The sequence below is a fragment of the Dendropsophus ebraccatus genome, chromosome 5, assembly GCF_027789765.1.
Source record: "Dendropsophus ebraccatus isolate aDenEbr1 chromosome 5, aDenEbr1.pat, whole genome shotgun sequence".
In the NCBI taxonomy this organism is placed as follows: domain Eukaryota; kingdom Metazoa; phylum Chordata; class Amphibia; order Anura; family Hylidae; genus Dendropsophus; species Dendropsophus ebraccatus.
In genome coordinates this window covers 16,055,039-16,079,079 of record NC_091458.1, presented here as the reverse complement: position 1 = coordinate 16,079,079, position 24,041 = coordinate 16,055,039, and the positions used below count along the sequence as shown (strand labels likewise).

Here is a 24,041-nt window from a genome sequence, read left to right as displayed (position 1 = left end):
GGTTGCTGTCAAGTTCTTTAATATAACAATACACTTTTGCAGAATAGATAAATATTTGACACAGATTTTAGTGCTTGAATTCGTTGTGCTTAGGGAGGTGCTAAAGAAGAGGTAGTTGTAGCAGTGCTTGGAGAATTGAGAAGAGGAGAGGAGTTTTTCAGAGGGGCCCCAACCCAATGTAGCTGTGTACTCTGACGGAACCTGGAGATAAACTTTGTAGTGAAGTGTATACTTCTAGTTGTGTTTAGCCTTTGGTCTGACCACCTTCTGCCCTACAGTGTCGACCTACCTGTCCTGTCGGGGTACTACAAGCCCCAATCATGGTTATCTGGGTGTAGCTAAGTGTCCGGGGGTGTCCCAGTTACCTGCACTGCAAGATAGGATATGTAGACCTTCAGTACTGGCTGCTTTGTCCTATTGAAGCTAGTTCCCCTTGTACTAAGGATACTGCTTTGCTCCTTTTTAGACATGTTTTCGGCATTGGTTAGGGTGTTCCTTAATGACCTCACCCTTTAAAGTGCTTAGAACTGCATAGTAGACATAGTAGAAGTTGTGAAAGAACTGGTTGTCTCTTGCTGCATCTATGTACTCTGCTGTCTAGACTAGACTGACTTGCTTGTTCCTGATAGGGGTCCTGGCATCAGCCAGGCCCCGGCTTAACTACTGCAGGAACAGCTGTTTTTGCATCTTCCCTCGCTAAGAATCTGGTAAGAACTGGACTGCAGTTCCTCCACCGTGTATTTTCTCCTACAGGGGCCTCTGTATACCTACCTGTGAGTGGTGGGGATGAGTGTGCGCAGGAGAAAGATAATAGGTTAGAAGAGCAGCACGGCAGCACTGATTGGCGGATGGGGAGCGAGGGGAGCCGGGAGCCTCACACACAGGCGCGGCGCCAAGGAGGTAATTAATGCTCCGGGCCGGAGGCTGTGGGCTGCGGGGGGTTAAAGGGGCCGGCTTACATATCTGCAGTGGAATGAAAATTCCGCTGTGGATATGTAACCCCATAGACCTTCACACTTCCAGGATCCTTAGCGGATTTTGCTGCAAACTTGCAGCATGAAATCCGCTGCGAATCCGGTACCTGTGAAGCTACCCTTAGAAATAGAGGTGGGAGAAGGAGTGGCGGCACTTATTTTCTCAGATGGGTACTAGCTACTCCCCCTATTTGTGCCCCTGGACCCTCCCTCATTCTTACAGTTGGGGTTTTAGCTCCACACCAGATTATTTCCATAACATTTGAGTATACTTTAGCATTGTGTGTAATGAAGATGGAAAGGATCCAGCACCAGCCCCGTAAATCCCATGTAATTCATACGTCTTCTCCCGTGAGGTCGTCTGCGGTCATCAGCCGATGCTTTTTCCAGGCTTGGTGTGGATCCCCACTCGCTCGTGGTTTTGCTCCGTGATTCCGGCTTGTAAACATCTTGTATACAACGATAAGAACACGTACTCCAAACCAGATGGCGTCCATAGAGCCCGGGCCAGGACCAGAAGATGAGAGATTTACTACTGCTCCAAGTTTCCAGCTTTACTAGAAGCCAAGACGTGTAGAGGAGGTGGTGGGGACAGCCATGTAAACAGAGGAGGACGTCACCGCCCCCCCCCCCCCCCCCCCGGCCCGCATCTCTGCATCTTCTCCTGGTGCCGGCGCTCCACAGCTGAACAACATCTCGCTTTATGGCGGTGTTATTACGGTTCATTTTACATGTTATATTTACAACAAAAAGTAATGAAATTTAGCTGAGGTTTTAGAAAATGAGCAAATAAAGATTTTGAGGAATCATCTACTTGGTTGTAGCCAGTGGCGTAGCTACCATGAAGGCAGCGAAGGCGACTGCTATGGGGCCCCTGCAGGAAGGGGGCCCGAGGAAGCCTGCCCTGCCTTCATGGTAGGTACTGTATACCACTGACAGCCGACCACTGTACCCCGCTCCCCCAGGGGTCCAGAGAGGAAGAGGGACCCGCCACTGCACTGTTCAGCCCCCTTACTGTAGTGTAGTGTGAACAGGATTCATGAGGCCCCGTACAGTTTTTTTGCTATGGGGCCCCATGAATCCTAGCTACGCACCTGGTTGTAGCATAACCGGAGACGACGGGTCAGACGGTTATTTGGGGTATCCTGTTATTATAGTGCTTGAAAAGCACTATATTGTAATCCGTATTCTTCTTCTTCTTCCGTTTCTTCTTCCACCCATTTTTCTGCGCGTAATACAGCCCGAACCGCTTTGTGCACACACTCCGTTCAAACTGCGTTTCGAAGCCCTCGGCGGTGTGTGGTGTGCTATCTATTTTTCGTTTCGATCGGATTTGTCGTTTTTAAGAAATTTACGTTAAACAACCCCAAATTTCCCATAGAAAATAATGGCCCATTGCAAATAATGGCCACACTCTAACCGCTGACAGCCAATCACAGCACATATGCAAATAGCTGAAATATAGCAGCCAATAGGAACTCTAAGGTCTCGTCATGCAATGTATCACACCATCCACAGTCACATGTCCACTATTGGCCAATAGAAGATGTAATATATGGAAGGTCCTTAACGATTTTGTCTCCCCAACATGAGTAAGATTGTCATGGTAACCGAGCAATGATCTTTACCATTATAAGTACTCAGATCGCTCTTAAAGGGACCCAGGTCACCCTTAAAGGAACGCAAGTCGCTCTTAAAGGGACTGGAGCCATGTTGCTCTTAAAGGGACCCAAGTTGCTCTTAAAGGGACGGGAGCAATGTCGCTCTTAAAGGGACCCAAGTCGTTCTTAAAGGTCTGGAGGAAAGACGGGAAAGGGGGGACATGATTGAAACCTTTAAGTATGTTAAGGGACTAAATAAGGTTCAAGAGGGGAGTGTTTTTAGTAAAAAACTGAGCTCAAGAACAAGAGGACACAGTGAGAGGTTAGTTGGGGGAAAGATCAGAAGCAATGTAAGAAAATATTATTTTACTGAAAGAGTGGTAGATACCTGGAACAAACTTCCAGCAGAGGTGGTTGGTAAATCTACAATAACAGAATTTAAACACGCCTGGGATAGACATATATCTATCCTAAGATAATAAGGAAGAAAATACTAAAAGGGCGGACTAGATGGACCCAGTGGTCTTTTTCTGCCGACAATCTTCTATGTTTCTATGTTTCTATGTTTAAGGTACCCAAGTCGCTTTTAAAGGGACGGGACCCAAGTCGCTCTTAAAGGGTCCCATGTAGCTCTTAAAGAGATCCAAGTCGCTCTTAAAGGGACGGGACCCAAGTTGCTCTTAAACGGACGGGACACTCCAAAAGGTATGGGACCCATGTCGCTCTTAAAGAGACCCATGTCGCTAGAGCGACTTGGGTCCCTTTAAGAGCGGCCCGGGTCCTTTAAGAGCGAAATATGTCCCTTCAAGAGCGACCAAGGTCCCTTTAAGAGCGGCCCGGGTCCCTTTTAAGAGCGACCTGGGTCCTTTTAAGAGCGAAATATGTCCCTTCAAGAGCGACCAAGGTCCCTTTAGGAGCGAAATTGGTCCCTTTAAGAGCAACCTGGGTCCCTTCTAGAGCAAAATATGTCCCTCTAAGAGCGACCTGGGTCCCTTTAAGAGCAAAATATGTCCCTTTAAGAGCGAAATATGTCCCTTTAAGAGCGAAATATGTCCCTTTAAGAGAGAAATATGTCCCTTTAAGAGCGAAATATGTCCCTTTAAGAGCAAAATTGGTCCCTTTAAGAGCGAAATTGGTCCCTTTAAGAGCGACCTGGGTCCCTTTAAGAGCGAAATATGTCCCTTCAAGAGCGAAATATGTCCCTTCAAGAGCGAAATATGTCCCTTTAAGAGCAAAATGGGTCCCTTTAAGAGTGAAATGGGTCCCTTTAAGCGTGAAATTGGTCCCTTTAAGAGCGATCTGGGTCCCTTTAAGAGTGAAATATGTCCCTTTAAGAGCGAAATATGTCCCTTTAAGAGCAACCTGGGTCCCTTTAAGAGCGAAATATGTCGCTTTAAGAGCGACCTGGGTCCCTTTAAGAGCGAAATATGTCCCTTTTAGAGCAAAATATGTCCCTTTAAGAGTGAAATTGGTCCCTTTAAGAGTGAAATGGGTCCCTTTAAGCGTGAAATTGGTCCCTTTAAGAGCGATCTGGGTCCCTTTAAGAGCGAAATGGGTCCCTTTAAGAGCGACCTGGGTCCCTTTAAAAGCCATTTGGGTCCCTTTAAGTGCAACGGGGGCCCTTTAAGAGCGACCTGGGGCCCTTTTAGAGTGAAATTGGTCCTTTTAAGAGTGATCTGGGTCCCTTTAAGAGCGAAATGGGTTCCATTAAGAGCGACCTGGGACCCTTTAAGAGTGACCTAGGTACCTTTAAGAGCGACCTGGGTTCCGTTAAGAGTAACCTGGGTCCCTTCAAGAGCGAAGGGACCCACGTCGCTCTTAAAGTGACCCAGGTCGCTCCTAAAGGGACCCATGTCGCTCTTAAAGGGACGGGAGCCAAGTTGCTCTTAAAGGGATGGGACCCAAGTCGCTCTTAAAGGGACGGCACCCAGGATTAAAGTTAAATGGAAGTCACTGGTAAAGGGGCGCTCTTTTCAAGCACTATGTATTTCCCTGGAAATGCAAATCTAGCTATCCATTACACTGCTACTAGAGCACAGACAGGAGGGTTGTGCTTCCTGGTTACTGCAGCTCACTTGTCAGCTTTACTGTGTAACCTGGGACTGGCTGTGCAGAGTCATCTCATCATTAGTTGGAGGGGTTAGCAGAGTAATCTCATCATTAGAAGGCGGGATCACTAGAGTCATCTCATTATCATTAGAAGGCGGGGTCAGCAGAGTCATCTCATTATCATTAGAGGGCTGGGTCAGCAGAGTCATCTCATTATCATTAGAGGGCTGGGTCAGCAGAGTCATCTCATTATCATTAGAAGGCGGGGTCAGCAGAGTCATCTCATTATCATTAGAGGGCGGGGTCAGCAGTCACCTCATTATTTCAGTATTATACATGGCACATAGTAGGGGCTTCTGTTACAGGTCTTTTTCCATGTTATAGACCAGTCATCTACAATTAATATATTGGTATTGGTTACATGATTCTAGATGACTGTTAGTGTTAATATGGGGTTCACTTACTTTTGCCTCTGAACTCAGAACATGATGAATGTATTTTCTCTGAGATTGATGATTAACCCCGTCAGTGACGCCATCGCTGAGTCCCTCGGCTCTTGTAAGTCTGGAATCTGATTCCTCGCAGGTCGGTGATGTAATGAGGTAACAATTCACTGACAAACAATATGTAACCTGCAAATGGTCACATGGTCAGTGTTACTTAACCCCTTCATGTACTGTATGTATGAGAGACTAAAGTTTCTGTGCAAGCAGCAGCGAGCTGCGCTAGGCCCTATATACAGGGGGCTCTGGTCTAGGCCCTATATACAGGGGCTCTGGTCTAGGCCCTATATACAGGGGGCTCTGGTCTAGGCCCTATATATGGGGATGGGGGGTGACTGGGACCTGTAATTAGGGGCCCTGTTATAGGTTTGGGGGATGTGGGGGTCTCCGTTAGGATAAGTATACAGGGTTTTGTGACCTAAGGTCTATTTTTATGAGGTTCTGGGGTCTACATACAGGGGGCGCCTGGTCTGTGGTCTGTAAACAGGGACTTTCATCTGGGGGCTATATACAGTGGACTCTGACATGGGGGCTTCATTTGGTTTTGTTTTTCCTTTTATACATGGGGGTCTGGTCAGGAGTTTATAAACAGGGAAGGTCTGGTCTGGGGTCTGTAGACAGGGGGCTCTTTTTTGTGTAAGGGTACACTGGCTCTGGTCTTGGGCCTGTATACAGGGGGCTCTGGTCTTGGGCCTGTATACAGGGGGCTCTGGTCTGGGGACTGTATACAGGGGGCTCTGGTCTTGGGACTGTATACAGGGGGCTCTGGTCTGGGGTTTGTATACAGGGGGCTTTGGTCTGGGGTTTGTATACAGGGGGCTCTCGTCTGGGCTCTTTTTTATTTGGGGGTATACTGGCTCTGGTCTGGGGTCTGCAAACAGAAGAGGTCACCGGATATAGGAAAAGTTTTTCTATCTCTGATCTTGCATGTAAGGAATGCTATGATGTTGTAATGATCTGTGCGCTTTCTAATGATTGTTAACCTGAATCCTCAGCGCCCCCTAGTGGTCACATTCTATATGACATCTCTGTACAATAAAGCTTCATTGGTTTAGAAAGATAAGTTCTGTAACTTTTTAAGAGTTTGTGATTCTGAGTGAAGGAACACATGCGTTCTCTCATAACTGGAAAGAGTTGTCCCCGTTAAATAAGTCACATGAAGGAGTGCCATAATTCCGATAAAAACTCTTTAAAATTCGCAGGCTTAATAAGGGTAAAACCAGATGGTAATGTGAACCTCCATAAAAAACTTCTGCAAATGGAGGCTCGCGTTATTATCGAGACGGAAGCACTGGACAGTCTCTGTTTGAATAATAGAAACGATTACAGTGTGTTTCTCTGAAGGTTGTTTTCTGACCATATGGTTTAAATTTTTTATTATGCAAATTCATGTGATTACATGTAAATGTAGTAGAGCGTACGCCCCACTACCCAGAATGCCTTGAGAAAGCGCTTGTAAGCAAGAAACGTGCGTGGGCAAGGAGTGAGGTCCTCTCAGATGTCTCTACGTTGTACTGTCTGATGGAAAAATAAAGGTGGAATTTTTTAAGGTGATTTCTTCTATATGTGATTCTGTTTTCTGCTTGCTTTCAATGAATGGTGACATTTATTTTTTTATATCCAGAGGATGAACACCTGTAAAGATCTAATGCTTGAGCGGTGAACCCTATTAGTAATGCTGTTTTGTGGTGTTCGCTAGCTCACTAGGTTCACATGTAGGTGATTGAGGTGTTGAGGTAGTTGTTGGGTGGAAGCAGTGCAGCAAGGCCTAAGAGAAGCGTAGGTTGGCTGGAACTCAGTACAGGGGGACCGTCTTGGGGACCTTGTCTAAGTAGTATCAATACTCTGCCGGGATTGTGCTCAGAAAGCAACTTTGCGTGCAGAATAGAATACCCGTACTTATATTTAGATATATTATCTGACTATTTTGCCCAACCAGATCAGAGAGTGCCAGGTTGGCTAGTACGACCCCCAGGCAACCCCTCGAGACCTCCCAAGGTAGCTGTGCATCTATCGGTAGGATACCTCAGCTTAAACTCTGTCCTACTGGGGATCAATCCCTTGACTCTTGTAGACTGCCCTGAAGAATCTGTAGAAGGATCCCTAGTGTAGGCAATGTTGTCCTAGCTGATGGTTACCCCTCCTTTGGGTTTAGCACTGCATGGTGACTATAGAGTCTTTTTGGGAAGAAAAATCTTAAAGGGAACCTGTCACCCCCCGTGCCGGGGTGACGGGCTCCCGACCCCCCGTTAGAGCCCCCTATACTTACCTAATCCCGCCGGGTCCCGGCGGGATTAGGTAAGTATAGGGGGCTCTAACAGGGGGTCGGGAGCCTGTCACCCCGGCACGGGGGGGTGACAGGTTCCCTTTAATCTCTGTAGCTGTGTTCTATCCTCCATCCACCAACAGAAGACTAAAAGGCCTGAATGGAAACTGCAGCAGCAACTCTTTCTCTCTCTTTGTGTTCTCCTCGCTGCAGACTGTCACCAGTCTAGGAATGCTATGGAAGTATGCTAGGAAGCGAGGAAGTAGCAGATAGATGGGGAGCACAGATGTGATTTTCTGATTGACACACACCAATAACAAAGCACAGAGGTGTGGAGGTGGTAGCTATATATACCCTCAGGTGAACAGCCTATAATTCTACAGAACCTGTGGTCTGAGCTATAAATACAGGTGAATAGGCAGATGGCTGCCACTAGAGGGAGCCTAATCCCCCAAGAGGCCAGCTCAGAACAGGAGCGTGTGCAGATGACCACAGGACAGAGCGACCTGCAACAGGTAGAGGATAACAGACACAACCACCTGCTGTTACACAGAACAAGAGATGCTGCTTGTAGCTCCTATCAATTCCTTTCAAATAGATGAGAATCTGGGATGGAAATTCTTCTCTGGAGTTCTTTATTTTTTGTTTTTAACTCACTTTACAGACTTAAGGTGCCCATACATCCTATACGTTTGTCAGCCTACCAGGTTTAACTATTGTGAAACCCCACGGATCAGGGATCCCAAGAATGGGGTTGTTGAGTTACCTGGCGGGTGAATGTACATTTGAGTGAACTCTTCTCTTTCTCTATAATGGAGAATGACTGCCTACTATTTAGGAGGGATAAGGATTAGAAATGAGCGAACCGGGTTCGGGTTCGAGATCGGCATTTGATTAGTGGTGGCTGCTGAACATGGATAAAGCTCTAAGGTTGTCTGGAAAACATGGATACAGCCAATGACTATATCCATGTTTTCCACATATATCCATTTATCCAAGTTCAGCAGCCAACGCTAATCAAATGCCGAAAGTTCGGGTTCGGATGCTCATCTCTAATAAGGATCTGTAAGACCCCTATAGTAAGATCCTACCATACTAATAATAGTTTGCAAATATAATAATCCACCATTACTACACATACTTTATCTTTATTCACAGATTCAATTTATGCCACAGAACATTAATATAAGAACCTACAGTCCTAAAACAAAATTCACATTGTGCACTTGATGTCAGAAGTGGGATGTAATGTTACATATTCCATCTATTTACTGTACATATAATAGGTGAAGGTCACAGTTACACAGATCTCTAATACAGTCATTTACATTGTCATCTTATATAAATAGTTACATCTTGTCCCTATAATACATCATCACTTTTGTACTCGATACAGTAAACTGTAGTTACACATATAGAGGTCTATAGGGTTTCCTCTTAGATGGGGATTTATATCTGAGTGGGATATCAGGGTGTCCATGCAGAGACAGCAAGTGGATACTTTCATGTCGACCAAAGAACTAAAAAGACTTGAGGAGCCACATTGTCTGATCAGGGGTCAGGGATGAGTTTTGACCCCATAGCCATCCCTCTTTTTTGCTCTTGTATAATATCTGTATAGTAGGGATAACTTCTGTGTAGTAGTAACAACTTCTGTATAGTAGGGATAAAATCTGTATAGTAGGGATAACATCTGTATAGTAGGGATAACATCTGTGTAGTAGGGATAACCTCTGTGTAGTAGGGACAATTTCTGTATAGTAGGGATAACTTCTGTATAGTAGGGATAGCTTCTCCTACCACTTATAATTGTATGCAGTTTAGTGCTGAGCCTTAGCTTGAGTTGAACCCCATAGTAGTAGTAGTAAGGCCTGCTCCTATTATAAGTATTCTAATGCAATGTTCACTAATCGTAACATTATAACTTACAGACCACAGTACTGCACATGGCAGCCAGCTGACAAGCCGACGACCAAGTGTAGTGAAGCATTTCGCTAATGCAGTAGATTTGCTCATCTCTATTATCTACAAACTTGTGGAAACAGTGACGCCCATCCTCCCACGTTTACTTCCCTTTTACCTTGAGATCCCCCGTGTGTGTTATATATTGCAGTCTTAGGCCACATCACAGGAGCATTTTGTATAGTAAGATTTTTCCTGCATCCTGGTAGCTTGCGGAGAGTGGATTGTTAGTGGTATACTGGTTCCCACTGTATGGAGAGTTATGTGAAATATGAAGTGTGGCTTCCAGTTTATTATTTCTTTGGCACAGTGACAAAGACTTTATGGCAGCTTTGCCTGGTTCATTGCTGTTTAGTGACTGTATGGTCTTGCAAAATACCATGCACAGTCGCTACCAAATGTATGGCTCTGTGACTGGTAAACAATAAGTTGGACTTGCTGAAGCATCATGGGCTCTTCAGTTAGCTGTACCTGTGATTTACTGGCAGTCAGACCTGTCTCCTACCTAATATTGATGGCCTGTTGTAAAGGTATACCATCAGAATCAAAGTCCTGGAAAGTCCCTTGAATGTACTTTATAGAATGCACATAATAGAATGCACACAATACAATGCACACAATAGAATGTACATCATAGAATGCACACAATAGAATGTACATCATAGAATGCACACAATAGAATGCACACAATAGAATGTACATCATAGAATGCACACAATACAATGCACACAATAGAATGTACATCATAGAATGCACACAATAGAATGTACATCATAGAATGCACACAATAGAATGCACACAATAGAATGCACACCATAGAATGCACACAATAGAATGCACACAATAGAATGTACATCATAGAATGCACACAATAGAATGTACAGTACATCATAGAATGCACACAATAGAATGCACATCATAGAATGCACAGAGTAGAATTCACACAATAGAACGTACATCATAGAATGCACACAATAAAATGTATATCATAGAATGCACACAATAGAATGTACATGATATAATGATGCACATAATAGAATGCACACAATAAAATGTAAATCATACAATGCACACAATAGAATATACACAATAAAATGCACATCATAGAATGCATACAATACAATGCACACCATAGAATGCACACCATAGAATGCACACAATAGAATGCACATGATAGAATGCATACAATACAATGCACATGATAGAATGCATACAATACAATGCACATGATAGAATGCACATAATAGAATGCACACAATAGAATGTACATCATAGAATGCACACAATAGAATGTATATCATAGAATGCACACAATAGAATGGACATAGAATGCACACAATAGAATGTACATGATATAATGATGCACATAATAAAATGCACACAATAAAATGTAAATCATACAATGCACACAATAGAATATACACAAAATGCACACCATAGAATGAACACCATAGAATGCACACAATAGAATGTACACGATAGAATGAACATCATAGAATGCACACAATAGAATGTACACCATGGAAAGCACACAAAATACAATGCACATGATATAATGCGCACAATAGAATGCACATGATATATTGCACACAATAGAATGCACATTCACTTTAGTCTGATGTGTGTGGGCACATTTAGGAATGTATACAATAGATTATACACTAAAGAACAGATTACTTACAAGGGACTCTGTGGAATGAAAAACTGGCAATACATATTCTATGAGAGGATTCCTCATGATGTGAAGCTTTCCTGACAAACCCTTGATATCCTGACATAATACAGTGCGGCATATTCACCTAGCAGTGAGCCAGTATGTCACTGCATGTATATATGTATTCATCATTGTAGTCGGGGGAGACAAGCTGTCTTGGAGCCTAACATAAAGGCTCCTAGATGAGTGCCCCATGTTCCACATTTGTCATATACCTATTCAATCATTGTATACTACTGACTTCGTTCTGGTTTTCATGTAGAGAAATCTTCACGGTTCATTATTTAGAGCTTGGCCCTAAAGTTGGTGGATAAGAGTCCAGTATTGTGTGTATGGTGACTGGGCGAGGAGGTGTCAATGGAAATGTCTGGTGATTCTGGGTGTCCCGGGGGTGGGGGAGTAGATTTGCAATACTGGCTACTCAATTATTACATATGTGAGCTATAGAGACAAGGAAAGAAGAGAGATAATGGACTTGGTTCAGCTATAGACCTCCACCAGGCCATAGGTCAGACATGGATCACGTTTAATGGATTCACATTGCAATTCATGATATTGCGACAAATACTGAACATTCACCTTCTGTAATCAGTGACCTGGAGTCTATTGTTATTCAATTCACATTGTTAAGGTTTTTATTTACATGATTGTATGTACAATGTACACAGCACCCTGCGGAAATAAGCTGCTGTTCCAAGATGGCGCCCAACCTATGGCTATAGAGCTGTACTGTAACACTGAGAAAGAAAACATGCTAGTCTGAAACTTATATCTTTCTGAAATTCTTTCGGACCTAAAGAAAACTAATAATTTTTATAGATTTTCATTTGCATTATGTAATGTGTTTTCTGTGTTGTTGCCTGTCCCGGACACACAGAGGTAACACAGTGCTATTGGATGCTATGATGAGATACAAATGGGGACCTAAGAAGAAAACACTGGTGACCATAATGTTTGCTCAGTAGTAAGGGGTGAGTTTTGACCCCATGGCCATCCCTTTTTTTTCTTTGTTCATCTTAATTTCTCTTAAGTTATGGATTAGAGGCCTAGACTTTATTATAGTTCCAAGACAGAAACGAGAGTGGAGTTTAGTCTGCCACCATACTTGATTTATTTAAAGAGGTATTTGCATCTTATATCATATTAAGCCTATATGTAATAAGTTTTTATTACCGTTTTGTTTGCTTTAGAAGGATACCACTCCATGTTTTATTACTTTTTTTTTCCTTGACTATGACCCATGCTACATTGCAGTAGCGCAGGCCTCGCTTGACCAGTCAGAGACAACTGGACTGTATGGATGGCAGGAGGTCAGAAGCTGGCAGTAGCTTCCAACCCCTGTTTGACAGCTCACTCATTCCTGGTCCCAGTTGCCAGAAACTGAGATTAGCATTGTTAGTACTGGCTATCTTCTACTAGACCCATTGCTGCTATGAGAGCTTAGGTCAGGTAGGCGGTGATGTCACCACAATGCTGCTGGCCTAAGATGTCATGAGTTAAAGTTGCTCCCTCCCAAACGAGGATGTGAGATAGCTGGAGCAGCATGGAGCAGAGCGTCTCCACAACTTTATGTCATTTCCTTTTGAGCCCACTTGGTCATGTGTCCAAAGTTTTTACAAGTTGAAAAATTGGTCACAGTTTTATTTATTGTTTACCGAATTCCCCTTCTCCATAGAGACTGGTATACAATAAGGACATCCTGTCTTGGTGGTCTTCCATGAAACTTGCCCTAAATCTCAGAGTCTGAGACCTCTCTACGATTGTTGAGCAATAGTTGCTTCAGTCTTCCATTTGGCGGTGACCCTCTTTACTAATAATTTGGTGCTTTGCCTAAATTTTTGCTGAGTAAAATAGAATAAGATGGGGTCGAGGACGCTGTTCATGCTCGCGAAGGGCCTTGTGCATTTATATACAATAGCAAAATTCTGCAACGTCAAACATGGAACCCTGAACTTGGAGCGTACAACTAGATAGATGGTTTTGGTGAGATGGAAAGGAAAAAAGCTTATGGCAAAGACTATGACCACGATGATGATCATACGGATGGCTTTGTCCTTCCTTCGCCGGGCCACCACATCAGCAAGGTCATCCTTCTGGCACAGGATTTTGGTCATGGCACAATAGCAACATAAAATGGCAATGAAAGGGATCAAGAATCCGGTAATAGTCAAGGTGATCCCATATGGAAAATACAGAGAGGATAAGACTGGGGGGCTCAAGTCATAGCAAACTGTCCGGTTCCTCTGGATTCCTGTAGATGCAAAAAGGAAGGTGGGCAAACACTGGACAATGACAATAAACCAGACTATTCCACAAACCACCCACGTGAATTTTTTGCCTCTCTTTTTGTGCCAGACAGATAAGGGATGGCAGATGCCCATGTATCTCTGGAAGCTCATGCAGGTGAGGAACATGATACTTCCATGGAGATTGGTGTAGAACTGGAACCGGACAAAACGGCATGTAAAGTCTCCAAATGGCCAGTAGTCATGCTGGACATAGTTATATATGAGAAGAGGGAGGGAGCACACATAGAGGAAGTCAGCCACCGCTAGATTCAGGTTGTAGATGGCCGTGCGGGTGAGCGCCTTTCTGGCAAGACACACTTGAAGGATCACAATAAAGTTAAGTGGTAGACCGAAGACCAAGACCACAGAGTAGACCACCGGAAGGAGGATTTGCTTAAACTCCTCATGGAAGGTACATGATGAATTTTTCACGATGGGGACTGACGTCACGTTGTCCATGCTTGAGGAGGAGGCGATCACATGGTTACGTCAGAATCTGGAAAAAAAGAGAAGAGATGTTCAATAAATCTCATCAATCAAAATAAGTGTCCTTGTTGTCCATGTCAAGCAATTGGAGTCTGATGGGATGGAGTTAGTCCAAACAGTTCTCTGAGTCACGTTGAGTCTATAGTGCTGTATACATTATGACTATAGCAGTACTCTATATTAGTAAAAGGATGAAAGGAGTTATCTATACACAGCAGCGAGGGAGGAGGTCATTGATTCCAAGAAAATAATGGATCAATCTTGACCTTTCTCTGTTCATAGGTACATTGGATTTAGAAGTTTTAAAAAATCCATTGCATTTACTCTGTTCACCACAAGGTGGCACAAGCGTCCTTCTGAAAGATCCACAATCAAGCGATTTGCATGAGAAACAGAAACACAAAACTTGCAAATACGGAAATATTTTTTTCACTTTCTTCACTGTTAAATAACCTACAGAAATGTGATTATGAATATATTTCCATGTGATCTGCAGACTTTGCATCTATTATACCTACTTGTATTATTCATCCTGACACTTATGCTACGGCAACATTGAGGAACATGCCACAAGCTCGGATTTCCCACTGAAATGTAGATTTATGGACTTTTAGTGGGTTCCGCTGTCTTGTATGTAGCTCCCCAAATCTGCATAAATTAAAGGGATGTTGCAGCCATAGAATGTTATATTAAGACTGAATTCATTTCTCATATATTTGGCCAATTGACCCCATTTATAGGTAAAGTCAATAAAAAGAGAATGTTCTCCATTATACTCTATAGGAGATATGGACTCCTCTCTATACTACAATGTCACCAAAAGATGAATAAGAGAAAAGAAGTTTAGATACCTGATGCTTCTCTGCAGACCAAGCATTGATCCCTTTGTAAGAGCTGCAGCTGCTCAGCCGAGGTCCTTTCTCTACCACCCAAAACGTGTCACAGACCAAGATGAGACATGTGAGGACGCTCATTCACTAATAATGGGCTAAACTTCCCCCTTTTATTGAATTTTAAGGGAACTGCAGAAGTTACAGATGTTCTGTTACGAAATACAGCTCAACAAGTAAAGTCCCTGTGATGGAGATCAGGGGCGGACCCAGACTGCATAGGGCCCCTGTGCGAAAAGTTTGCCTGGGCCCCTCTCCCCCCTTTGTTTCCCACTAACCTTTTCCACTTCAGGCACCCCTACCAAATGTTCTACAAAATACAAAAAACAGCAATTAGTGAATCACAGGTGACATCTTCTTTAATCTGAGGCAATCGCACCCCGGCCTCTATGATGATTTCTTCCAGCTACAATCCATCTTCTATGACCCCCCATACAGTAATAACATCCCCTTCTATGACCCCCCCCCCCATATAGTAATAAGGTGCCCTGCTGTGCCTTCCATATTGTACAAATGCCCTCTGCTGTCCCTTTCATATAGTAATAGTGCCCCCTGCTGTGCCCTTTATAGTAGTAATGCCCCCTATTGTGACTCCCTATAGTAAGAGCAGGCTGAGAGATAGCTCTACTGACTAACTGTATATACTGGTAGTTTGTGCCCATATGATGCAGCTGCACCCCATATCATACTACTACCTTCTTCATTCTCCTGCCCTTCCATCATCATACTACTCCCCCCTTCATCCTTCTGCCCCTCCATCATCATACTACTCCCCCCCTTAATCCTCCTGCCCCTCCATCATCATACTACTCTCCCCTTCATCCTCCATCATCATACTACTCCCCCCTTCATCCTCCTGTCCCTCCATCATCATACTACTCCCCCCCTTAATCCTCCTGCCCCTCCATCATCATAGTACTCCCCCCTTCATCCTCCTACCCCTCCATCATCATACTACTCTCCCCTTCATCCTCCATCATCATACTACTCCCCCCTTCATCCTCCTGCCCCTCCATCATCATAGTACTCCCCCCCCTTCATCCTCCTGCCCCTCCATCATCATACTACTCTCCCCTTCATCCTCCATCATCATACTACTCCCCCCTTCATCCTCCTACCCCTCCATCATCATACTACTACCCCCTACATCCTCCTGCTCCTCCATCATCATAGTACTACCCCTCTCATCCTCGAGCCCTTCCATCATCATACTACACCCACTTCATCCTCCTGTCCCTCCATAATCATAGTACTACCCCTCTCATCCTCCTGCCCCTCCATCATCATACTACTCCCCCTTCATTCTCCTGCCCTTCCATCATCATACTACTACCCCCTTCATCCTCCTGCCCCTCCATCATCATACTACTCCCCCCTTCATCCTCCTGCCCCTCCATCATCATAGTACTCCCCCCTTCATCCTCCTGTCCCTCCATAATCATAGTACTACCCCTCTCATCCTCCTGCCCCTCCATCATCATACTACTACCCCCTTCATTCTCCTGCCCTTCCAACATCATACTACTCTCCCCTTTATTCTCCTGCCCCTCCATCATCATACTACTCCCCCCTTCATCCTCCTGCCCCTCCATCATCATACTACTACATCCTTCATCTTTCTGTCCCTCCATGATCATACTACTACGTCCTTCATCTTTCTGTCCCTCCATGATCATACTACTACCTCCTTCATCTTCCTATAACTCCATCATCATACTATTCCCCCTTCATTTGCAATTAAAACAAAAAAAAGTACCCCCATGGACTCCTCTCCCTGCTCTGCATGAGTGACATTACTCGCGCTGGCAGGGGCGGAGCTTCCCACAGCGGGGGCGGAGCTTCCCGGGACATGGTTTTGCCTGGGCAGTCTCCTCAGAATCAGGAAAGTCCCGGCAAACCTGCGGGCTCCCACCTATTCCCCTCCTCACCATCCAGACACAGGAATCCACCGCTTCTCCAGACGCCCCCACTCGCACTGTAATGCAAAGCTGCAATGGACTGCTCCTCTCCCCTGTACTGTACAGCATCCGCTGGGTTGACAGGCCCCTCCCCCAGACAAGGTCACAGCGCCATACATGCTCTCTGTTGTACGGCATTGTGACCTGGCCTGGGGGAGGGGCCTGTCAACCCTGCGGATGCCGTACAGGGGAGAGGATTACAGTGTGAGTGGGGGCGTCTTCTCCTGTCACAGAGGGAAACGGGTGGGGGCCCTCACTAACTTGAGCGGTGGCACACACACTGATTGTAACCTGCTACCAGGGCCTGCGACAATCAGTGTGTGTGCCTCTGCAGGTGCTGGGCTGGGGCCCCGACCCAGTCCGACAAGGATTATAGCAGCAGTGCTATAAGAGCTACAGCTTCTAGGGATGCTGAAAGGGGGACAACTGAGCAAGCAGCGGGCCCCAGTCCCCCTCGGGGCCCCTGTGCAGCCGAACCGGCTCGGCTTAAGGACAGGCCCTAGTGGAAAGAAACGGCTGTCGCCCTGAGACACGCCACGCACCCCTCCTCTCCCTGCACATGAACTGATAAGAAATGGATTCATTCATCTTCCTGCATAGTAACTACTATAATACTGCTCCTATATACAGGAATAGAACTACTATAATACTGCCCCCTATATACAAGACTATACCTACTATAATACTGCCCCCTATATACAAGAATATAACTACTATAATACTGCTCCTATATACAGGAATATAACTACTATAATACTGCCCCCTATATACAAGAATATAACTACTATAATACTGCCCCTATATACAAAAATATAACTACTATAATACTGCTCCTATATACAGGAATATAACTACTATATTTGTGGTCGCTGACCGGCACAGTGATGTTTTTTGGTTAGGGACTCATGTGTATACCTGCACGTGGTACATGAGGCAATATGGTTTTGCCAAATTATATACTAACTTCTGATGTTTTAAATGTAGCTGAATAAGCTTTCGTGTCAGCCATGGGTGCGATGTGCAGCCATTTCTGTCTTTTTGGCTTGTGCATATTTTATATAACTACTATAATACTGCCTATATACAAGAATATAACCACTATAATACTGCTCCTATATACAAGAATATAACCACTATAATACTGCCTATATGTACCAATATATAAGTAATTAGGTACTGCATGGACTATAAGTGCTGGTTCTCTATTTTCCTGGGTTACATCTGTTGTGCTGGATCATAAGGATATTTTCTTGCTTAGATACCCAGTACCCATTTCCTCTATTAGTCATTTCTCATGGTCTGTATGAGTGGTCAGGACACTGTAACTTCCCTAATCCCCTCAGCTGCTGAAGTTGTTTGCATCTTCTATGATATAAGATCAGTGGCCGATCATAGATCGCCCATCTACCCCCGGAGGCATCCACCAATCAGAATCTCTGTACAGGCGACCATGATACTGTATCATATGCTTAGATGCTCTAGTAAGGGAAATAAATTTCCAGCGAAAAATATGTTTACATGCAAAACTAAAAGATAATATATATGCAGAAATGGCTGTATGGGAAGGTGTATATAGGGCAGATACCCAGAGCTGCTAAGGTTCCACTTCCTCAACTGGTGTCAGAAAGTTATATAGACTTGTAATGTACTTCTATTTAAAAATCTCGACCCTTCTAGTACTTATCAGCTGCTGTATGCCCTGCAGGAAGTGGTGTATTCTTTCCAGTCTGACACAGAGCTCTCTGCTGCCACCTCTGTCCATTTTAGGAACTGTCCAGAGTGGGAGAGGTTTCTATGGGGATTTGCTGCTGCTCTGGACAGTTCCTGACATGGACAGAGGTGGCAGCAGAGAGCACTGTGTCAGACTGGAGAGAATACACCACTTCCTGCAGGACATACAGCAGCTGATACATATGGAAGAAATGAAAGTTTCTAAATACATTACATTACGAATCTATATAACTTTCTGAAAACAGTTGATTTAAAAGAAAAATATTTTCGCTGGAGTACCCCTTTAATGAGCATAGATCGGCAATAAGAGCTTGTATGTAATATAGAAAAAAATAAAGGTAAAAGAAAAGTAGGCGCTAAGATGGTCTGTGTCGGGAGAAGTACTTGGGGCTAAGAGCGAACAGGTAAAACCAGATTATTACAGAGACATGGATTGAATACAAAGTTTTACGACAAAATGCTAAATACTTAAAGGAGAACTCCGGCAAAAATGATTAAAGTATTGTATTGCCCCCCCCCCCCCAAAAGTAATACAAATCACCAATATACACTTATTATGGGAAATGCTTATAAAGTGTTTTTTTCCTGCACTTACTACTGCATCAAGGCTTCACTTCCTGGATAACATGGTGATGTCACTTCCTGGATAACATGCTGATGTTACTTCCTGGATAACATGGTGATGTCACTTCCTGGATAACATGGTGATGTCACTTCCTGGATAACATGGCAATGTCACTTCCTGGATAACATGGTGATGTCACTTCCTGGATAACATGGTGATGTCACGACCCGACTCCCAGAGCTGTGCGGGCTGTGGCTGCTGGAGAGGATGATGACAGGGGGACACTGAGGGACACAAGGCACTGGAGGGACACTGAGCATCCCCCTGCCATCATCCTCTCCAGCAGCCACAGCCCGCACAGCTCTGGGAGTCGGGTCGTGACATCACCATGTTATCCAGGAAGTGAAGCCTTGATGCAGTAGTAAGTGCAGGGAAAAAAGCTCTTTATAAGCATTTCCCATAATAAGTGTATATTGGGGTTTTGTATAACTTTTGGGGGACAATTCAATACTTAAATAATTTTTTTTATTTAAGCATACCTTCAGTTTGTGGTGTTACTGTCTCTTTAAATGCAACTCGTGCTGGGGCAGCTCTGCCAGCTATTCTACATTCATTGACTTCAGGTTATTTTGGACCCAGCTGGTGCTCCGATCACAGTCAGCGTCCCATGGACAGCAGATGGATGTGGTTAATTCCTGACCCCCAAAGTGCCCAAGCCCAGCCAAGGTATATACTCTGGAGCTCACTATTCACCTTCTAGAGTTTCTGTGTGCGGAAAGAAGCTAAATCTGATACAATGTTCCATTGCTATTCTAATATAACATTAAGAGACATGACTAACATGATTAACATTAAGACAGAACATGACTCCTAGAGAGTGACATTATAATAGACTGTCATAGTGTCATAGGTGGAGGACGCTGACTGGTCGCTGACCGGCACAGTGTGGACTTAGTGTAGGGACCCATGTGTGTCAGATACCTGCACGCGGTATATGGGGCAGTGTGGCTTGATCAATTCGCATACAGAATTCTGATGTTTTTTATGCAGCCGAGAGGTACTAGTATCAGCCATAGGTGTGAGGTACAGCACTCTTTTTCTTCCCTTAACCGTATTTGTTTCTCTCTTCTTTCCGTGTTTTGCACTCCTCCTGGTGAGACCCACATGACCGCAATTAGCAGGAGACACCTGAGTGCTCATGGTTTTAATCCCTCCTGTCTGTCCCATTCTATCTTTGATAGCTATGGTGAGTGCAATACCTTATCCAGACTTGTGCTGTTTGGGGGCAGCTTCCTCCGCCGGTGGTGCTGGCTGGGTTCTGGTGTGGCATTTTTGGGTCTGGTCCTGTGGCATGGGGGTTGCAGGGCCGTTCCATGGCCTTCCTTCCCTGACTGTGCACGCCTGCGGGGAAGCGGGGGTGGGGTATTCGCTGACCAACACAGTGTGGACTTAGTGTAGGCACCCATGTGTGTCAGATACCTGCACGCGGTACATGGGGCAGTGTGGCTTGATCAATTCACATACAGAATTCTGATGTTTTTTATGCAGCCGAGAGGTACTAGTATCAGCCATAGGTGTGAGGTGCAGCACTCTTTTTCTTCCCTTAACCGTATAACTACTATAATACTGCTCCTATATACAGGAATATAACTACTATAATACTGCCCTCTGTATACAAGAATATAACTACTATAATACTACCCCTATATACAGGAATATAACTACTATAATACTGCTCCTATATACAGGAATATAACTACTATAATACTGCTCCTATATACTAGAATATAACTACTATAATACAGCTCCTATATACAAGAATATAACTATTATAATACTGCTCCTATATACAGGAATATAACTACTATAATACTGCTCCTGTATACAGGAATATAACTACTATAATACTGCTCCTATATACAAGAATATAACTACTATAATACTGCCCCTATATACAAGAATATAACTATTATAATACTGCTCCTATATACAAGAATATAACTATTATAATACTGCTCCTATATACAGGAATATAACTACTATAATACTGCTCCTGTATACAGGAATATAACTACTATAATACTGCTCCTGTATACAGGAATATAACTACTATAATACTGCTCCTATATATACCAGAATATAACTACTATAATACTGCTCGTAAGTACAATATAACTACTATAATACTGCTCCTATATACAGGAATATAACTACTATAATGTGTGTAAGGTAGATAAAGACAGCACTCACCCGGTATCGAACAGCTCACTTTATTCCATGAATCGCGGGTAGCAGGGAGGGAGAGGTAAGGACGCGCACTGGGACGGCCGTTTCGGGGACACGCCCCCTTTATCGACCGTCATTACCTGGTCGATAAAGGGGGCGTGTCCCCGAAACGGCCGTCCCAGTGCGCGTCCTTACCTCTCCCTCCCTGCTACCCGCGATTCATGGAATAAAGTGAGCTGTTCGATACCGGGTGAGTGCTGTCTTCATCTACCTTACACACTGCATAATCCTCCTTTACTGTCTTGCACCCCCGGTGCTCAGCCGTATATACCGCGGTGTATCCTGCATACTCAAGTCCGTGGGCCCATTGTAACTGGAGTATTGTCTGGTGGTGTGGGTCAGCTGTTCCTTCCCCTCGCAATAACTACTATAATACTGCTCCTATATATACAATAATATAATTACTATAATACTGCCCCCTATATACAGGAATATAACTACTATAATACTGCTCCTATATACAAGAATATAACTACTATAATACTGCCCCTATATACCAGAATATAACTACTATAATACTGCCTCCTATATACAGGAATATAACTACTATAATACTGCTCCCTATATACAGGAATATAACTACTATAATACTGCTCCTATATAGAAGAATATAACTACTATAATACTGCTCCTATATACTAGAATATATCTACTATAATGCGGTTCAGGGAAGAAACAGAGTGCTGCACCTCACACCTATGGCTGATACTAGTGCCGCTTGGCTAAATAAAAAACACATCAGAATTTTGTGTATGAATTGATCAAGCCATACTGCCCCATGTACCTCGTGCCGGTATCTGATACACATGGGTCCCTACACTAAGTCCACACCGTGCCAGTCAGTGGCCACCAACCCCGCAGGCGTGCACAGCCAGGGAACGGGGGCCATGGGACGGCCCTGCGACCCCCATGCCACAGGACCAGACCCAAAAACACCACACCAGAACCCGGCCAGCACCGCCGGCGGAGAAGGTCGCCCCCAAGCAGCACAAGTCTGGATAAGATATTACACTCACCATAGCTGCAGCAAACAGAATGGGAAAAAACAGGAGGGATTAAAACCATGTGCACTCAGGTGTCTCCTGCTAAATCAATTCATACACAAAATTCTGATGTGTTTTTTATTTAGCCTAGGGGCACTAGTATCAGCCATAGGTGTGAGGTGCAGCACTCTGTTTCTTCCCTGAACCGCATTTTGTTTCTCTCTTTTCTCCGTGTTTTGCACTCCTCCTGGTGAGACCCACATGACCGCAATTAGCAGGAGACACCTGAGTGCACATGGTTTTAATCCCTCCTGTTTTTTCCCATTCTGTTTGCTGCAGCTATGGTGAGTGTAATATCTTATCCAGACTTGTGCTGCTTGGGGGCGACCTTCTCCGCCGGCGGTGCTGGCCGGGTTCTGGTGTGGTGTTTTTGGGTCTGGTCCTGTGGCATGGGGGTCGCAGGGCCGTCCCATGGCCCCCGTTACCTGGCTGTGCACGCCTGCGGGGTTGGTGGCCACTGACTGGCACGGTGTGGACTTAGTGTAGGGACCCATGTGTATCAGATACCGGCACGAGGTACATGGGGCAGTATGGCTTGATCAATTCATACACAAAATTCTGATGTGTTTTTTATTTAGCCTAGGGGCACTAGTATCAGCCATAGGTGTGAGGTGCAGCACTCTGTTTCTCCCATAACTACTATAATACTGCTCCTATATACAAGAATATAACTACTATAATACTGCTCCTATATACAGGAATATAACTACTATAATACTGCTCCTATATACAGGAATATAACTACTATAATACTGCCCCCTACATACAGGGATATAACTACTATAATACTGCCCCCTATATACAGGAATATAACTACTATAATACTGCTCCTATATACAAGAATATAATTACTATAATACTGCCCCTATATACAAGAATATAATTACTATAATACTGCCCCCTATATACAGGAATATAACTACCAGAAAATGCATATAATTACTGTCAGTGGCCCACAAAATCTAAGCTATCACAGAATCAGAATAAAGGGCAGATATTTTCCTGCCAAGCAGAATTTATTGTAACGCCTGGAGTAGTGGATCCACTGAGCCGACACTAGCGATGGCACTAACCTCACAAGGGAGCGGAGCCTAAGGGGCCGCTGGTTTTCACCAGAGCCCGCCGCAATGCGGGATGGGCTTGCTGCGGCAGGCGACCCCCAGGTCGCTACCCCTGGCTTGGTTGCTAGTGACGGCAGGCGAGGCGTGGCAGGAGCAGTAGGCAGGAGATGGTGCTGGCAGAGGTCTGTAGGCGTAACCGCAGGTGACAGGCTGAACACAGGAGCAATGGAGTGACAGGGGAGCAGGAACCAGGGACAAGGACTAGGGACCAGGTAGCGGAGAGAAATCAGCAACAAGGACTAGGGACCAGGTAGCGGACAGGAATCAGGAACAACAGGGGGCTGGGCCACGCTATGGGAAGCATGTAGAGGCTCCAACACCTGGAAGGGGGCAGGGCTGGAACTTCTAGGAAGTGATTAGTGCACCTTCCAATAAGGGGCGGACTGGCCCTTTAAATCTGAGACAGCCGGCGCGCCCTAGGAGGCGGGGACGTGCGCGCCGGCCGGCACAGCGGGTGACAGGAGCTGGGCGAGGTAAGGCGCCCCCCGGGGCCCAACTACTAGCAGCGCTGGGTCCCTGCACGTGGACCCTGGCAGCTGCATGGAGAGGTCGCGGCGGCGGCCAGGAGCACGGGACGCCACCGCGGCCGTGACATGTATCAGGA

The 24,041-nt window shown here is 44.7% G+C and overlaps 1 protein-coding gene across 4 annotated transcripts in view; it reads right to left on the bottom strand.

Moving 5' to 3' along the window:
• Positions 1-8,521: 8,521 nt before the first annotated feature.
• P2RY6 (pyrimidinergic receptor P2Y6) overlaps positions 8,522-24,041 on the bottom strand; it is a 51,780-nt gene continuing 36,260 nt past the window's right edge. For 3 of the 4 annotated variants that reach the window (XM_069969570.1, XM_069969572.1, XM_069969573.1), the window contains one exon: positions 8,522-13,853. In XM_069969570.1, coding sequence (XP_069825671.1) covers positions 12,824-13,816 — 993 coding nt within the window. In that variant the 5' untranslated portion in view covers positions 13,817-13,853 and the 3' untranslated portion in view covers positions 8,522-12,823. Of the gene's footprint in view, positions 13,854-14,694; positions 14,783-24,041 lie in introns of those variants that run through there. The other variant, XM_069969571.1, reaches the window with a different exon arrangement.